The sequence below is a fragment of the Pseudophryne corroboree genome, chromosome 7, assembly GCF_028390025.1.
Source record: "Pseudophryne corroboree isolate aPseCor3 chromosome 7, aPseCor3.hap2, whole genome shotgun sequence".
NCBI classification, from domain to species: Eukaryota; Metazoa; Chordata; class Amphibia; order Anura; family Myobatrachidae; genus Pseudophryne; species Pseudophryne corroboree.
In genome coordinates, this window is record NC_086450.1 from 79,149,552 (window position 1) to 79,167,840 (window position 18,289).

An 18,289-nucleotide genomic window follows, 5' to 3' on the forward strand; every position below is an offset into this window, starting at 1 on the left:
CCCGCAGCCTGACGCTCACCCTCCTTACCCGCAGCCTGACGCTCACCCTCCTTACCCGCAGCCTGACGCTCACCCTCCTTACCCGCAGCCTGACGCTCACCCTCCTTACGGGGCTCACCCTCCTTACCCGCAGCCTGGGGCTCACCCTCCTTACCCGCAGCCTGACACTAACCCTGCACCCACCCTGTAACCTAACTGGTGCCAAACCCCCATACCTGCAGCCTAAACCTAAATTTTTTATATTGCCTTAAGAGAGACACTTTTAGATACATTTATTAACACCCTTTGCTGTATGGTTTGTATTTTATGCCTGTTTTGCGATGAAATGTCTATAGCCTTTTTTTTTTATATATATGTTTGCAAATGTTTATGTTTTAGGTTCTTGAGTGTATAAACCTTAGCGAGGAAACGACAACATCATCTAGTAGAATATTTGTGAAAATATTCTTCCAGGAACTCTGCGAATACATGGGACTTCCAAAGCTTAATGCCAGACTTAAGGATATGTACGTATTTCTAGTTTTTATGCATGCAACTTGCAATTGAGTAGAGTTGTCATTTTATCCCTTCCCTTCGCCATCATCCAAGAGCTCAGATGTAAACCTTATTTCTCTGACGTCCTAGTGGATGCTGGGAACTCCGTAAGGACCATGGGGAATAGCGGCTCCGCAGGAGACTGGGCACAAAAGTAAAGCTTTAGGACTACCTGGTGTGCACTGGCTCCTCCCCCTATGACCCTCCTCCAAGCCTCAGTTAGATTTTTGTGCCCGACCGAGAAGGGTGCACACTAGGGGCTCTCCTGAGCTCTTAGTGAAAGTTTAGTTTTAGGTTTTTTATTTTCAGTGAGACCTGCTGGCAACAGGCTCACTGCATCGAGGGACTAAGGGGAGAAGAAGCGAACTCACCTGCGTGCAGAGTGGATTGGGCTTCTTAGGCTACTGGACACCATTAGCTCCAGAGGGACCGAACACAGGCCCAGCCTCGGAGTCCGGTCCCAGAGCCGCGCCGCCGGCCCCCTTACAGAGCCAGAAGCAAGAAGAGGTCCGGAAAATCGGCGGCAGAAGACATCCTGTCTTCACCAAGGTAGCGCACAGCACTGCAGCTGTGCGCCATTGCTCCTCAGCACACTTCACACTCCGGTCACTGAGGGTGCAGGGCGCTAGGGGGGGGCGCCCTGAGCAGCAATAGAAACACCTTGGCTGGCGAAAATACATCACATATAGCCCCCAGGGCTATATGGATGAATTTTAACCCCTGCCAGATTCCACATAAAAGCGGGAGAAAAGGCCGCCGAGAAAGGGGCGGAGCCTATCTCCTCAGCACACAGGCGCCATTTTCCTTCACAGCTCCGCTGAAAGGACGTCTCCCTGACTCTCCCCTGCAGTCCTGCACTACAGAAACAGGGTAAAAAAGAGGGGGGGGCACTAATTGGCGTAATAATTACAAATAGCAGCTACAAGGGGGAAAAACACTTATTTAAGGTTATCCCTGTATATATATATAGCGCTCTGGTGTGTGCTGGCATACTCTCCCTCTGTCTCCCCAAAGGGCTAGTGGGGTCCTGTCCTCTGTCAGAGCATTCCCTGTGTGTGTGCTGTGTGTCGGTACGTTGTGTCGACATGTATGAGGAGGAAAATGATGTGGAGGCGGGGCAATTGCCTATAATAGAGATGTCACCCCCTAGGGAGTCGACACCTGAGTGGATGATCTTATGGAAGGAATTACGTGACAGTGTCAGCTCTTTGCAAAAAACAGTTGACGACATAAGACAGCCGGCTACTCAGCTTGTGCCTGTCCAGGCGTCTCAAAAGCCATCAGGGGCTCTAAAACGCCCGTTACCTCAGATGGTAGATACAGACGTCGACACGGATACTGACTCCAGTGTCGACGGGGAAGAGACAAACGTGACTTCCAGTAGGGCCACACGTTACATGATTGAGGCAATGAAAAATGTTTTACATATTTCTGATAATACTAATACCACTAAAAAGGGTATTATGTTCGGTGAGAAAAAACTACCTGTAGTTTCTCTGACGTCCTAGTGGATGCTGGGAACTCCGTAAGGACCATGGGGAATAGCGGCTCCGCAGGAGACTGGGCACAAAAAAGTAAAAGCTTTAGACTAGCTGGTGTGCACTGGCTCCTCCCCCTATGACCCTCCTCCAAGCCTCAGTTAGATTTTTGTGCCCGAACGAGAAGGGTGCAAGCTAGGTGGCTCTCCTGAGCTGCTTAGAAGTAAAAGTTTAAATAGGTTTTTTATTTTCAGTGAGTCCTGCTGGCAACAGGCTCACTGCATCGTGGGACTAAGGGGAGAAGAAGCGAACTCACCTGACTGCAGAGTGGATTGGGCTTCTTGGCTACTGGACATTAGCTCCAGAGGGACGATCACAGGTTCAGCCTGGATGGGTCCCGGAGCCGCGCCGCCGGCCCCCTTACAGAGCCAGAAGAGCGAAGAGGTCCGGAAGAAGCGGCGGCAGAAGACGTTCCTGTCTTCAAATAAGGTAGCGCACAGCACTGCAGCTGTGCGCCATTGCTCTCAGCACACTTCACACTCCGGTCACTGAGGGTGCAGGGCGCTGGGGGGGAGCGCCCTGAGACGCAATAAAAACGATATAAAAACCTTATATGGCTAAAAAAATGCATCACATATAGCTCCTGGGCTATATGGATGCATTTATCCCCTGCCAGTTTCCTGAAAAAAAAAGCGGGAGAAAAGGCCGCCGTGAAGGGGGCGGAGCCTTTCTCCTCAGCACACAAGCGCCATTTTCTTTCACAGCTCCGCTGGAAGGACGGCTCCCTGACTCTCCCCTGCAGTCCTGCACTACAGAAACAGGGTAAAACAGAGAGGGGGGCACTATTGGCAGCTAATATATAAATACAGCAGCTATAACAGGGAGTAACACTTATATAAGGTTATCCCTGTATATATATATAGCGCTCTGGTGTGTGCTGGCAAACTCTCCCTCTGTCTCCCCAAAGGGCTAGTGGGGTCCTGTCCTCTATCAGAGCATTCCCTGTGTGTGTGCTGGGTGTCGGTACGATTGTGTCGACATGTATGAGGAGGAAAATGATGTGGAAGCAGAGCAATTGCCTGTGTTAGTGATGTCACCCCCTAGGGAGTCGACACCTGACTGGATGGTAGTAATTAAAGAATTACGTGACAATGTCAGCACTTTGCAAAAAACTGTTGACGAAATGAGACAGCCGACAAATCAATTAGTGCCTGTTCAGGCGTCTCAGGCACCGTCAGGGGCGCTAAAACGCCCGTTACCTCAGATGGTCGACACAGACCCTGACACGGATACTGAATCCAGTGTCGACGGTGACGAGACAAACGTAATGTCCAGTAGGGCCACACGTTACATGATCACGGCAATGAAAGAGGCATTGAACATTTCTGACACTACAAGTACCACAAAAAAGGGTATTATGTGGGGTGTGAAAAAACTACCAGTGGTTTTTCCTGAGTCAGATGAATTAAATGAGGTGTGTGATAAAGCGTGGGTTTCCCCCGATAAAAAACTGCTGATTTCTAATAAATTATTGGCACTATACCCTTTCCCGCCAGAGGTTAGGGCACGTTGGGAAACACCCCCTAGGGTAGATAAGGCGCTCACACGCTTATCAAAACAAGTGGCGTTACCGTCTCCTGATACGGCCGCTCTCAAGGAACCAGCTGATAGAAGGCTGGAAAATATCTTAAAAGGTATATACACACATACCGGTGTTATACTGCGACCAGCGATCGCCTCAGCCTGGATGTGCAGCGCTGGAGTGGCTTGGTCGGATTCCCTGACTGAAAATATTGATACCCTGGATAGGGACAGTATATTATTAACTATAGAGCATTTAAAGGATGCATTACTATATATGCGAGATGCACAGAGGGATATTTGCACCTTGGCATCTAGAGTAAGTGCGATGTCCATTTCTGCCAGAAGAACGTTATGGACGCGACAGTGGTCAGGTGATGCGGATTCCAAACGGCATATGGAAGTATTGCCGTATAAAGGGGAGGAGTTATTTGGGGTCGGTCTATCGGACCTGGTGGCCACGGCAACGGCTGGAAAATCCACCTTTTTACCCCAGGTCACCTCTCAGCAGAAAAAGACACCGTCTTTTCAAACCCAGTCCTTTCGTCCCTATAAGGGCAAGAGGGAAAAAGGCCGCTCATTCCTGCCTCGGGGCAGAGGAAGGGGAAAAAGACTGCACAATGCAGCCTCTTCCCAAGAGCAGAAGCCCTCCCCCGCTTCTGCCAAGTCCTCAGCATGACGCTGGGGCTCTGCAAGCAGACTCGGGCACGGTGGGGGGCCGTCTCAAGAATTTCAGCGCGCAGTGGGCTCACTCGCAAGTGGACCCCTGGATCCTGCAGGTAGTATCACAGGGGTACAAATTGGAATTCGAGACGTCTCCCCCTCGCCGGTTCCTGAAGTCTGCTCTACCAACGTCTCCCTCCGACAGGGAGGCAGTATTGGAAGCTATTCACAAGCTGTATTCCCAGCAGGTGATAATCAAGGTACCCCTCCTACAACAGGGACAGGGGTATTATTCCACGCTGTTTGTGGTACCGAAGCCGGACGGCTCGGTGAGACCAATTTTAAATCTAAAATCTTTGAACACTTACATAAAAAGGTTCAAATTCAAGATGGAGTCACTCAGAGCAGTGATCGCGAACCTGGAAGAAGATGACTATATGGTATCTCTAGACATCAAGGATGCTTATCTCCATGTCCCAATTTACCCTTCTCACCAAGGGTACCTCAGGTTTGTGATACAAAACTGTCATTATCAGTTTCAGACGCTGCCGTTTGGATTGTCCACGGCACCACGGGTCTTTACCAAGGTAATGGCCGAAATTATGATTCTTCTTCGAAGAAAAGGCGTATTAATTATCCCTTACTTGGACGATCTCCTGATAAGGGCAAGGTCCAGGGAACAGTTAGAGGTCGGAGTAGCACTATCTCAGGTAGTGCTACGTCAGCACGGGTGGATTCTAAATATCCCAAAATCACAGCTGATTCCAACAACACGTCTACTGTTCCTAGGGATGATTCTGGACACAGTCCAGAAAAAGGTGTTTCTCCCGGAGGAGAAGGCCAGGGAGTTATCCGAGCTAGTCAGGAACCTCCTAAAACCAGGACAAGTGTCAGTGCATCAGTGCACGAGAGTCCTGGGAAAAATGGTGTCTTCTTACGAAGCGATTCCATTCGGAAGATTCCATGCAAGAACTTTTCAGTGGGATCTGCTGGACAAATGGTCCGGATCGCATCTTCAGATGCATCAGCGGATAACCCTATCTCCAAGGACAAGGGTATCTCTCCTGTGGTGGTTACGGAAGGCTCATCTTCTCGAGGGCCGCAGATTCGGCATTCAGGATTGGATGCTGGTAACCACGGATGCCAGCCTGAGAGGCTGGGGAGCAGTCACACAGGGAAGAAATTTCCAGGGCTTGTGGTCAAGCATGGAAACGTCTCTTCACATAAATATCCTAGAGCTAAGGGCCATTTACAATGCCCTAAGTCAAGCAAGGCCTCTGCTTCAGGGTCAACCGGTATTGATCCAGTCGGACAACATCACGGCTGTCGCCCATGTAAACAGACAGGGCGGCACAAGAAGCAGGAGGGCAATGGCAGAAGCTGCAAGGATTCTCCGCTGGGCGGAAAATCATGTGATAGCACTGTCAGCAGTGTTCATTCCGGGGGTGGACAACTGGGAAGCAGACTTCCTCAGCAGACACGACCTCCACCCGGGGGAGTGGGGACTTCATCCAGAAGTCTTCCAAGTGATTGTAAACCGTTGGGAAAAACCAAAGGTGGACATGATGGCGTCCCGTCTCAACAAGAAACTGGACAGATATTGCGCCAGGTCAAGGGACCCTCAGGCAATAGCGGTGGACGCTCTGGTAACTCCGTGGGTGTTCCAGTCGATATATGTGTTCCCTCCTCTTCCTCTCATACCAAAAGTACTGAGAATCATAAGAAGGAGAGGAGTAAGAACGATACTCGTGGCTCCGGATTGGCCAAGAAGAACTTGGTACCCGGAACTGCAAGAGATGCTCACGGAGGACCCGTGGCCTCTACCTCTCAGGAAGGACCTGCTCCAGCAGGGACCTTGTCTGTTCCAAGACTTACCGCGGCTGCGTTTGACGGCATGGCGGTTGAACGCCGGATCCTGAAGGAAAAAGGCATTCCAGATGAAGTCATCCCTACCCTGATCAAGGCCAGGAAGGATGTAACTGCAAAACATTATCATCGCATTTGGCGAAAATATGTTGCGTAGTGTGAGGCCAAGAAGGCCCCTACGGAGGAATTTCAACTGGGTCGTTTCCTACATTTCCTGCAAGCAGGATTGTCTATGGGCCTAAAATTAGGATCCATTAAGGTTCAAATTTCGGCCCTGTCGATCTTCTTCCAGAAAGAACTGGCTTCACTGCCTGAAGTTCAGACGTTTGTCAAAGGGGTACTGCATATACAGCCTCCTTTTGTGCCCCCAGTGGCACCTTGGGATCTCAATGTAGTTTTAGGGTTCCTAAAATCACATTGGTTTGAACCACTTGCCACAGTGGATTTGAAATATCTCACATGGAAAGTGGTAATGCTGTTGGCTCTGGCTTCAGCCAGGCGCGTATCAGAATTGGCGGCTTTATCCTATAAAAGCCCTTACCTGATATTTCATTCGGATAGGGCGGAATTGAGGACTCGTCCTCAATTTCTCCCTAAGGTGGTTTCAGCGTTTCACATGAATCAACCTATTGTGGTACCTGTGGCTACTAGGGACTTGGAGGACTCCAAGTTGCTGGACGTAGTCAGGGCCCTGAAAATATATGTTTCCAGGACGGCTGGAGTCAGAAAATCTGACTCGCTGTTTATACTGTATGCACCCAACAAGCTGGGTGCTCCTGCTTCTAAGCAGACGATTGCTCGTTGGATTTGTAGTACAATTCAACTTGCACATTCTGTGGCAGGCCTGCCACAGCCAAAATCTGTAAAAGCCCATTCCACAAGGAAGGTGGGCTCATCTTGGGCGGCTGCCCGAGGGGTCTCGGCTTTACAACTTTGCTGAGCAGCTACTTGGTCAGGGGCAAACACGTTTGCTAAGTTCTACAAATTTGATACCCTGGCTGAGGAGGACCTGGAGTTCTCTCATTCGATGCTGCAGAGTCATCCGCACTCTCCCGCCCGTTTGGGAGCTTTGGTATAATCCCCATGGTCCTTACGGAGTTCCCAGCATCCACTAGGACGTCAGAGAAAATAAGAATTTACTTACCGATAATTCTATTTCTCATAGTCCGTAGTGGATGCTGGGCGCCCATCCCAAGTGCGGATTGTCTGCAATACTTGTATATAGTTACAAACAAATCGGGTTGTTTATTGTTGGAAGCCATCTTTTCAGAGGCTCCTACGGTTATCATACTGTTAACTGGGTTCAGATCACGAGTTGTACGGTGTGATTGGTGTGGCTGGTATGAGTCTTACCCGGGATTCAAGATCCTTCCTTATTATGTACGCTCGTCCGGGCACAGTATCTTAACTGAGGCTTGGAGGAGGGTCATAGGGGGAGGAGCCAGTGCACACCAGCTAGTCTAAAGCTTTTACTTTTTTGTGCCCAGTCTCCTGCGGAGCCGCTATTCCCCATGGTCCTTACGGAGTTCCCAGCATCCACTACGGACTATGAGAAATAGAATTATCGGGAAGTAAATTCTTATTTTTTCCTGAATCTGAGGAATTAAATGAGGTGTGTGATGAAGCGTGGGTTTCCCCCGATAAAAAACTGATAATTCCTAAAAAATTATTGGCATTATATCCTTTCCCGCCAGAGATTAGGGCGCGTTGGGAAACACCCCCTAGGGTGGATAAAGCACTCACACGCTTATCAAGACAGGTGGCTCTACCCTCTCCTGAGACGGCCGCCCTTAAGAATCCTGCTGATAGAAAGCAGGAAGGTATCCTAAAATGTATTTACACACATACTGGTGTTATACTGCGACCGGCAATCGCCTCAGCCTGGATGTGCAGTGCTGGTTTGGCTTGGTCGGATTCCCTGACTGAAAATATTGATACCCTAGACAGGGACAGTATATTACTGACTATAGAGCATTTAAAAGATGCATTTCTATATATGCGTGATGCACAGCGGGATATTTGCCGACTGGCATCAAGAGTAAGTGCGCTGTCCATTTCTGCCAGAAGAGGGTTATGGATGCGACAGTGGTCAGGTGATGCGGATTCCAAACGGCATATGGAAGTATTGCCTTATAAAGGGGAGGAGTTATTTGGGGTAGGTCTGTCAGATCTGGTGGCCACGGCAACAGCTGGGAAATCCACATTTTTACCCCAGGTCGCCTCTCAACATAAGAAGACGCCGTATTATCAGGCGCAGTCCTTTCGTCCCCATAAGGGCAAGCGAGCGAAAGGCTCCTCATTTCTGCCCCGGGGCAGAGGAAGGGGAAAAAGGCTGCAACAGACAGCAAATCCCCAAGAACAGAAGCCCTCTCCCGCTTCTGCCAAGTCCTCAGCATGACGCTGGGGCTTTACAAGCGGACTTAGGCACGGTGGGGGCACGTCTCAAGAATTTCAGCGCGCAGTGGGCTCACTCGCAGGTAGACCCCTGGGTCCTTCAGGTGGTATCTCAGGGGTACAAATTGGAATTCGAGACACCTCCCCCTCGCCGGTTCCTAAAGTCTGCTTTACCGACGTCTCCCTCCGACAGGGAGGCGGTATTGGAGGCCATTCACAAGCTGTATTCTCAGCAGGTGATAATCAAGGTACCCCTCCTGCAACAGGGCAAGGGGTATTATTCAACGCTGTTTGTGGTACCGAAGCCGGACGGCTCGGTGAGACCTATTTTAAATCTGAAATCTTTGAACACTTACATACAAAGGTTCAAGTTCAAGATGGAGTCACTCAGAGCAGTGATCGCGAACCTGGAAGAAGGGGACTATATGGTGTCTCTGGACATCAAGGATGCTTACCTCCATGTCCCAATTTACCCTTCTCACCAAGGGTACCTCAGGTTTGTGGTACAGAACTGTCACTATCAGTTTCAGACGCTGCCGTTTGGATTGTCCACGGCACCCCGGGTCTTTACCAAGGTAATGGCCGAAATGATGATACTTCTTCGAAGAGAAGGCGTCTTAATTATCCCTTACTTGGACGATCTCCTGATAAGGGCAAGATCCAAGGAACGGTTAGTAGTCGGAGTAGCACTATCTCAAGTAGTGTTACGACAGCACGGGTGGATTCTAAATATCCCAAAATCACAGCTGATTCCGACGACACGTCTGCTGTTCCTAGGGATGATTCTGGACACAGTCCAGAAAAAGGTGTTTCTTCCGGAAGAAAAAGCCAGGGAGTTATCCGAGTTAGTCAGAAACCTCCTGAAACCAGACCGGGTCTCAGTGCATCAATGCACAAGGGTCCTGGGAAAAATGGTGGCTTCCTACGAAGCGATTCCATTCGGCAGATTCCACGCAAGAACATTTCAGTGGGATCTGCTGGACAAATGGTCCGGATCGCATCTTCACATGCATCAGCGGATAACCCTGTCCCCAAGGACAAGAGTGTCTCTCCTGTGGTGGTTGCAGAGTGCTCATCTTCTAGAGGGCCGCAGATTCGGCTTTCAGGACTGGATCCTGGTGACCACGGATGCCAGCCTGAGAGGCTGGGGAGCAGTCACACAGGGAAGAAATTTCCAGGGCTTGTGGTCAAGCCTGGAAACGTCACTTCACATAAATATCCTGGAACTAAGGGCCATTTACAATGCTTTAAGCCAAGCAAGACCTCTGCTTCAGGGTCAGCCGGTGTTGATCCAGTCGGACAACATCACGGCAGTCGCCCACGTAAACAGACAGGGCGGCACGAGAAGCAGGAGGGCAATGGCAGAAGCTGCAAGGATTCTTCGCTGGGCGGAAAATCATGTGATAGCACTGTCAGCAGTGTTCATTCCGGGAGTGGACAACTGGGAAGCAGACTTCCTCAGCAGACACGACCTCCACCCGGGAGAGTGGGGACTTCATCCAGAAGTCTTCCACATGATTGTAAACCGTTGGGAAAAACCAAAGGTGGACATGATGGCGTCCCGCCTCAACAAAAAACTAGACAGGTATTGCGCCAGGTCAAGGGACCCTCAGGCAATAGCTGTGGACGCTCTGGTAACACCGTGGGTGTACCAGTCAGTGTATGTGTTCCCTCCTCTGCCTCTCATACCCAAGGTACTGAGAATCATAAGAAGGAGAGGAGTAAGGACTATACTCGTGGCTCCGGATTGGCCAAGAAGGACTTGGTACCCGGAACTTCAAGAGATGCTCACAGAGGAACCATGGCCTCTACCTCTAAGAAGGGATCTGCTCCAGCAGGGACCCTGTCTGTTCCAAGACTTACCGCGGCTGCGTTTGACGGCATGGCGGTTGAACGCCGGATCCTGAAGGAAAAAGGCATTCCGGATGAAGTCATCCCTACCCTGATCAAAGCCAGGAAGGATGTAACCGCACAACATTATCACCGTATTTGGCGTAAATATGTTGCGTGGTGCGAGGCCAGGAAGGCCCCTACAGAGGAATTTCAACTGGGTCGTTTCCTGCATTTCCTGCAAACAGGACTGTCTATGGGCCTAAAATTAGGGTCCATTAAGGTTCAAATTTCGGCCCTGTCAATTTTCTTCCAGAAAGAACTGGCTTCAGTTCCTGAAGTTCAGACGTTTGTCAAGGGGGTACTGCATATACAACCTCCTTTTGTGCCTCCAGTGGCACCTTGGGATCTCAATGTAGTTTTGGGGTTCCTAAAATCACATTGGTTTGAACCACTCACCACTGTGGACTTAAAATATCTCACATGGAAAGTGGTAATGCTGTTGGCCCTGGCTTCAGCCAGGCGTGTCTCAGAATTGGCGGCTTTATCCTATAAAAGCCCTTACCTAATTTTTCATTCGGACAGGGCAGAATTGAGGACTCGTCCTCAATTTCTCCCTAAGGTGGTTTCAGCGTTTCACCTGAACCAGCCTATTGTGGTACCTGCGGCTACTAGGGACTTGGAGGACTCCAAGTTGCTGGACGTAGTCAGGGCCCTGAAAATATATGTTTCCAGGACGGCTGGAGTCAGGAAATCTGACTCGCTGTTTATCCTGTATGCACCCAACAAGCTGGGTGCTCCTGCTTCTAAGCAGACTATTGCTCGCTGGATTTGTAGTACAATTCAGCTTGCACATTCTGTGGCAGGCCTGCCACAGCCAAAATCTGTGAAAGCCCATTCCACAAGGAAGGTGGGCTCATCTTGGGCGGCTGCCCGAGGGGTCTCGGCGTTACAACTTTGCCGAGCAGCTACTTGGTCAGGGGCAAACACGTTTGCTAAATTCTACAAATTTGATACCCTGGCTGAGGAGGACCTGGAGTTCTCTCATTCGGTGCTGCAGAGTCATCCGCACTCTCCCGCCCGTTTGGGAGCTTTGGTATAATCCCCATGGTCCTTACGGAGTTCCCAGCATCCACTAGGACGTCAGAGAAAATAAGAATTTACTTACCGATAATTCTATTTCTCGTAGTCCGTAGTGGATGCTGGGCGCCCATCCCAAGTGCGGATTGTCTGCAATACTTGTACATAGTTATTGTTACAAAAATCGGGTTATTATTGTTGTGAGCCATCTTTCCAGAGGCTCCTCTGTTATCATGCTGTTAACTGGGTTCAGATCACAGGTTATACGGTGTGATTGGTGTGGCTGGTATGAGTCTTACCCGGGATTCAAAATCCTTCCTTATTGTGTACGCTCGTCCGGGCACAGTATCCTAACTGAGGCTTGGAGGAGGGTCATAGGGGGAGGAGCCAGTGCACACCAGGTAGTCCTAAAGCTTTACTTTTGTGCCCAGTCTCCTGCGGAGCCGCTATTCCCCATGGTCCTTACGGAGTTCCCAGCATCGACTACGAGAAATAGAATTATCGGTAAGTAAATTCTTATTTTAAGTGCATCAATCCTTCCACACTACCGTAGCTTGGATGAATGGCCCAGTGACAATATAAAGCTTGCTTTGATTCTGTCTAGCGTAGGTGAGCCTTTTTTTTTATAAATGAATTCAGTTGTAATCAGTTTATCAGTTTAATCAGTCAGAGTATCAGGTTTCTTATGCATGTACAGTATATGTTCTGTTGCTCTAGCCCTTTTATAGCCAGAAGCTATATGCGTGGAAATACATCATTATTGATATTGATAACGGTTATCATCTTGTTTGTTCAGGACCCTCCAACCGTTCTTTGAAGGGTTGCTTCCAATGGACAACCCGAAAAACACTCGCTTTGCCATCAACTTTTTTACCTCAATTGGCCTCGGAGGACTCACGTAAGATAATGTTTGAATATCGTCTTACAGGCTATAAATATTATATACTTTAATTAGGGTCTTTTGTTGTTATACATAGGGATGAACTCCGAGAGCATTTGAAGAATGCACAGAAAATAATCATGACCCAGAAGCAAAATGTGGAATCATCAGACTCTTCATCTTCAGAGTCTTCCTCGGACTCCGGCTCGTCTAGCGACAGCGATTCGTCCAGCTCCAGCAGCGACTCAGGTATTTGTTATGTAAAATATGTAAGCAATCGCAAAAGAAAAACTAATTATATGGTATATAATGCAAGTAAGGATTCGGGTGAGTGATAAATATGTCACTCACCCTCACTTACCTTGCTTTGAAGAGCTATACAAATATAATCTATCAATGTCTAGTCCTCTGATATAGAAGGGAAACTTTTTATTTATACAACAACAAGGTCTAGAGACGAGGCAACCTGGACGGCTGGTTGGTGGGCCAGTATTGTTTTGCTAAAAAGCATGCCAAGCACCTCAGTTTTACTTGTCAGATTGCAGAGGTCAATATTATTTCTCATGCGTCCTAGAGGATGCTGGGGATGCTTCAAGATCCATGGGGTATAGACGGGATCCGCAGGAGACATGGGCACTTTAAGACTTTAAATGGGTGTGAACTGGCTCCTCCCTCTGTGCCCCTCCTCCAGACTCCAGTTAGATTCTGTGCCCAGTGAGACTGGATGCACACTGAGAGGCTCTCCAGAGTTTCTCAGAAAAAGACTTATGTTAGGTTTATTATTTTCAGAGAGACCTGCTGGCAACAGGCTCCCTGCTTCGTGGGACTGAGGGGAGAGAAGTAGACCTACTTCTGTGAGTTTCAAGGCTCTGCTTCTTAGGCTACTGGACACCATTAGCTCCAGAGGGTCTGATCGCTAGGTACGCCTAGATGCTTGTTCCCGGAGCCGCGCCGTCACCCCCCTTGCAGAGCCAGAAGTCAGAAGACGGGTGACTAGAAGAAGATCAGAAGACTTCAGTGATGGCTTTGAGGTACCGCACAGCGGCCACGCACACGCACTGCTGGGTGCAGGGCGCAGGGGGGGGCGCCCTGGGCAGCATGAATCCTCAATAATAATCTGTCAAAAGAGGCTTACAGTGCCTGGGCACTAAAAACCAGGCCTCCGCCAGTATAAAAAATTAGAAAAATAGCGGGGCTGAAGCGCGCCATTGAGGGGGCGTGGCTTAGCCCTCACAGCTCTAATCAGCGCCATTTTCTCTTCACAGAGCTGCAGAGACGCCGGTCCTGACCTCCTACACTGCTGTACAAGTAACATGGTGCAAAATGGGGGGGGGGGGGGGGGTTCACAGTATTTTGGTGCTGATTTTTATATATGTATGTATATATATATATATATATATATATATATATATATATGTATGTATATATATATATATATATATATATAAGCGCTGACAGGTCTGAGGCATTGTTTAATAATTTCAGTACCGGGATAGACGCTGGGTTGTGAGCTGGCAAAACTCCCTCTGTGTTTCTCTAACAGGCTTTGCTGTGGGTCTGTCCCCTATAGCCCAAGTGTGGTTGTGGGTGTCAGTACGCGTGTATCGACATGCCTGAGACTGAGTGCTCTTCCCAGGAGGAGGCTGGAGGGGGGACAGAAAAGACTTTGGGAGTGACCGTGTCGGCACCGCCGACGGCTGATTAGGTAAATATGTTGAGTGTTTTGAATGCAAACATGACTCGCTTGAATAATAGATTAAATAAATCTGAGTCTCAGAACCAGGAGGATGCATTATCACAAGTACAGACCCCCATGGGGTCACAGAAGCATTCATTTACCCAGATAGCGGATACAGATACCGACACGGACTCGGATTCCAGTGTCGACTATAGCGATGTCAGATTGAATCTTAAACTGGCTAAAAGCATTCAGTACATGATTGTGGCGATAAAAGATGTATTACATATTACGGAAGACCCTGCTGTTACTGATACTAGGGTCTGCATGTTTAAGGGAAAGAAACCTGAGGTAACGTTTCCTCCCTCTCATGAACTGAACGCGCTTTTTGAAAAAGCTTGGGAAAATCCTGACAAGAAACTACAGGTTCCCAAGAGAATTCCGGTGGCATATCCGTTCCCCTCTGGTGACAGGGATAAGTGGGAGTCGACCCCCACGGTGGACAAAGCTTTATCGAGGCTGTCCAAAAAGGTGGCGCTTCAGTCTCCTGACACGGCAGCCCTAAAGGATCCTGCGGATCGTAAGCAGGAAAATACACTAAAATCCATTTATGTCACTACAGATACGCTGCTCAGACCTGCCGTTGCATCAGCATGGGTGAGTAGCGCTATCGAAAAGTGGGCAGATAACTTCTCATCTGAGAGAGATTCCCTGGACAGGAATAGCGTGCTCTTGACACTGGGTCATATCAGGGACGCTGCAGCCTATCTAAAGGAAGCTGCGAGGGATATTGGCCTTTTTGGATCAAGGGCCAATGCCATGGCAGTCTCGGCTAGGAGGGCATTGTGGATTCATCAATGGAATGCTGATGCTGATTCTAAGAAGACTATGGAGTTTCTGCCGTTTAACGGTATCTACGGCTACCGCGGGTAAGTCATCATTTCTACCTTATGTGCCTGCACAACAAAAGAAAATGCCTCACTATCAGATGCAGTCCTTTCGGCCCAATAAATACAAAAAAGGACGAGGCTCTTCCTTCCTTGCTACGAGAGGAAGAGGAAAGGGGAAAAGGTCACAGGCTGTGGCAAGTTCCCAAGAGCAGAACTCCTCCCCGGCCTCTACCAAATCCACCGCATGACGCTGGGGCTCCTCTGTGGGAGTCCACACCGGTGGGGGCACGTCTCCAACTCTTCAGTCAGATCTGGGTTCGCTCGGCCCTGGATCCTAGAAATAGTAGCCCTGGGCTAGAAATAGTAGCCCAAGGGTACAAATTGGAGTTTCAAGATGTGCCCCCTCACTGATTTTTCAAATCGGCCTTGCCAGCTTCTCTTCCAGAAAGGGAGGTAGTATGCGCTGCAATACTAAAGCTGTGTCAAAATCATGTCATTGTCACGGTACCCCCGTCGCAACAGGGGGAAGGCTTTTGTTCAAGCCTGTTCGTGGTCCCGAAGCCGGATGGCTCAGTCAGACCGATTTTGAACCTAAAATCCCTCAATTTCTGTCTAAAAAAAATTCAATTTCTAGATGGAATCTCTCCAAGCAGTGATCTCCAGTCTGGAGGAGGGGGATTTTATGGTGTCGGTCGACATAAAGGATGCCTACTTACACGTCCCCATATATCCTCCACATCAGGCTTACCTGAGGTTTGCTGTTCAGGATTGTCATTACCAATTTCAGACGTTGCTGTTTGGCCTGTCCACGGCTCCGAGGATTTTCACCAAGGTTATGGCGGAAATGATGGTTCTCCTGCGCAAGCAGGGAATCACAATTATCCCGTACTTGGACGATCTCCTGATAAAGGCCAGATCCAAGGAGCAATTACTGAAAAGCGTCAGGCTCTCACTGACAATTCTGCAGCAACATGGTTGGTTCCTGAACTTGCCAAAGTCACAGTTGGTTCCGACGACACGACTGTCGTTCTTGGGTATGGTTCTGGATACAGAATTACAGAATTTTTTTCTTCCAGTGGAAAAGGATCTGGAAATGCAGAACATGGTAAAACAGATTCTGAAACCGGCAAGAGTGTCGGTTCTTCAATGCACTCGGTTGCTGGGGAAGATGGTGTCAGCCTACGAGGCCATTCAGTTTGGCAGGTTCCATGCCAGAGTGTTTCAGTGGGACCTGTTGGACAAGTGGTCCGGGTCTCACCTGTACATGCACCGGAAAATAATCCTATCTTCCAGGACCAGAATCTCTCTCCTGTGGTGGCTGCCCAGTTCTCACCTCCTAGAGGGGCGCAGGTTCGGGATTCAGGATTGGATCCTGGTGACCACAGATGCAAGTCTCCGAGGCTGGGGAGCAGTCACACAGGGGATACATTTCCAGGGAAAATGGTCAAGCCAGGAAGCTTGTCTGCACATAAACATTCTGGAATTAAGGGACATTTACAACGGCCTTCGGCAAGCGGAACATCGTCTTCGCGGTCTGCCCGTCTTGATTCAGTCGGACAACGTAACAGCAGTGGCGTACATAAACCGCCAGGGCGGAACAAAAATCAGAGCGGCGATGGCGGAGGCCACAAAAGTTCTTCGCTGGGCGCAGAAACATGCAAGCGCTCTGTCAGCAGTCTTCATGCCAGGAGTGGACAACTGGGAAGCAGACTTCCTCAGCAGACACGATCTACATCCAGGAGAGTGGGGTCTTCATCAAGAGGTCTTTACAGAAGTGACAAAAAGTTGGGGAATTCCTCAAATAGACATGATGGCGTCTCTCCTCAACAAGAAACTTCAGAGATATTGTTCCAGGTCGAGGGACCCTCAAGCAATAGCGGTGGACGCCATGGTGACACCGTGGGTGTTTCAGTCGGACTATGTGTTCCCTCCACTTCCGCTCATTCCGAAGGTGATAAAGATCATAAGAAGAACAAATGTTCAGGCAATCCTCATTGTTCCGGACTGGCCAAGGAGAGCTTGGTATCCAGATCTTCAAGAATTACTCATAGAAGATCCCTGGCCTCTTCCTCTACGAGAGGACCTGTTACAGCAAGGACCGTGCATGTATCAAGACTTACCGTGGCTGCGTTTGATGGCATGGCGGTTGAACGCCAAATCCTAGCTGAAAGGGTATTCCCAGTGAAGTCATTCCCACACTACTTCAGGCTAGAAAAGAGGTTACGGCGAATCATTACCACCGTATTTGGAGAAAATATGTGTCTTGGTGTGAATCCAAGAAGGCTCCTACGGAAGAATTTCAGCTGGGGCGTTTACTCCATTTTTTGCAAGCAGGTGTGGATGCGGGCCTAAAGTTAGGCTCCATAAAAGTACAAATTTCGGCCTTATCTATTTTCTTTCAGAAAGAATTGGCCTCCCTTCCAGAAGTTCAGACCTTCGTGAAGGGCGTGCTACACTTCCAATCTCCCTTTGTGCCCCCAGTGGCACCATGGGATCTTAATGTGGTGTTGCAGTTCCTGCAATCTCATTGGTTTGAACCTTTGCGTAAGGCTGAGTTGAAATTCCTTACTTACAAATAGTTGGTTGGGAAATCAGATCATCCTTTATCTGTATCATGCAGTGTGACTCTCGAAATATAATCATTTTAGTATATATTGCGTTTTATTTCATTCTTTGTGCTAGAGTTGCGTACAGGTGAATCCTTATTTTGTGTTTTCAGACACATTAGAAAGGATGATACTTCAATAGCACAATGTTGCATCAAATTCTCCTTCCAGTTATCATTATTTAGGGAAGAGACATGTGGTATAAATTAGATCACTTACATGTGATCTGTGGAACCGCTAGTAATTTGCTTGTGTATATTTTATTATCTCTGGACGTGCCTGTTTCAGTAGGCGTTTTGAAGCGAGCCACGAGCCAGACTGTACACAATGAAATGATCACACCCGAGCCGAACGTCACCTTGATTTTGTGCCAAAGGCCTTATCTATTTTCTTTCAGAAAGAATTGGCCTCCCTTCCAGAAGTTCAGACCTTCGTGAAGGGCGTGCTGCACATCCAATCTCCCTTTGTGCCCCCAGTGGCACCATGGGATCTTAATGTGGTGTTGCAGTTCCTGCAATCTCATTGGTTTGAACCTTTGCGTAAGGTTGAGTTTAAATTCCTTACTTGGAAAGTAGTCATGCTGTTGGCCTTGGCATCCGCACGGCGGGTGTCTGAATTGACGACTTTGTCTCACAAAAGCCCCTATTTAATCTTCCATGCAGATAGAGCGGAGTTGAGAACTCATCAGCAATTTCTGCCAAAAGTGGTTTCGTCGTTTCACGTAAACCAGCCTATTGTGGTGCCAGTGGCTACTGACGACTTGGCGGAATCGAAGTCTCTCGATGTGGTCAGAGCTTTGAAAATCTATG

The 18,289-nt window shown here is 48.8% G+C and overlaps 1 protein-coding gene across 1 annotated transcript in view; it reads left to right on the plus strand.

The window, feature by feature from the left end:
• CWC22 (CWC22 spliceosome associated protein homolog) overlaps nucleotides 1-18,289 on the plus strand; it is a 225,285-nt gene that overhangs the window by 195,041 nt on the left and 11,955 nt on the right. The window contains exons 16-18 of the mRNA XM_063933337.1: nucleotides 379-506; nucleotides 12,223-12,324; nucleotides 12,404-12,555. Coding sequence (XP_063789407.1) covers nucleotides 379-506; nucleotides 12,223-12,324; nucleotides 12,404-12,555 — 382 coding nt within the window. The remainder of the gene's footprint in view (nucleotides 1-378; nucleotides 507-12,222; nucleotides 12,325-12,403; nucleotides 12,556-18,289) is intronic.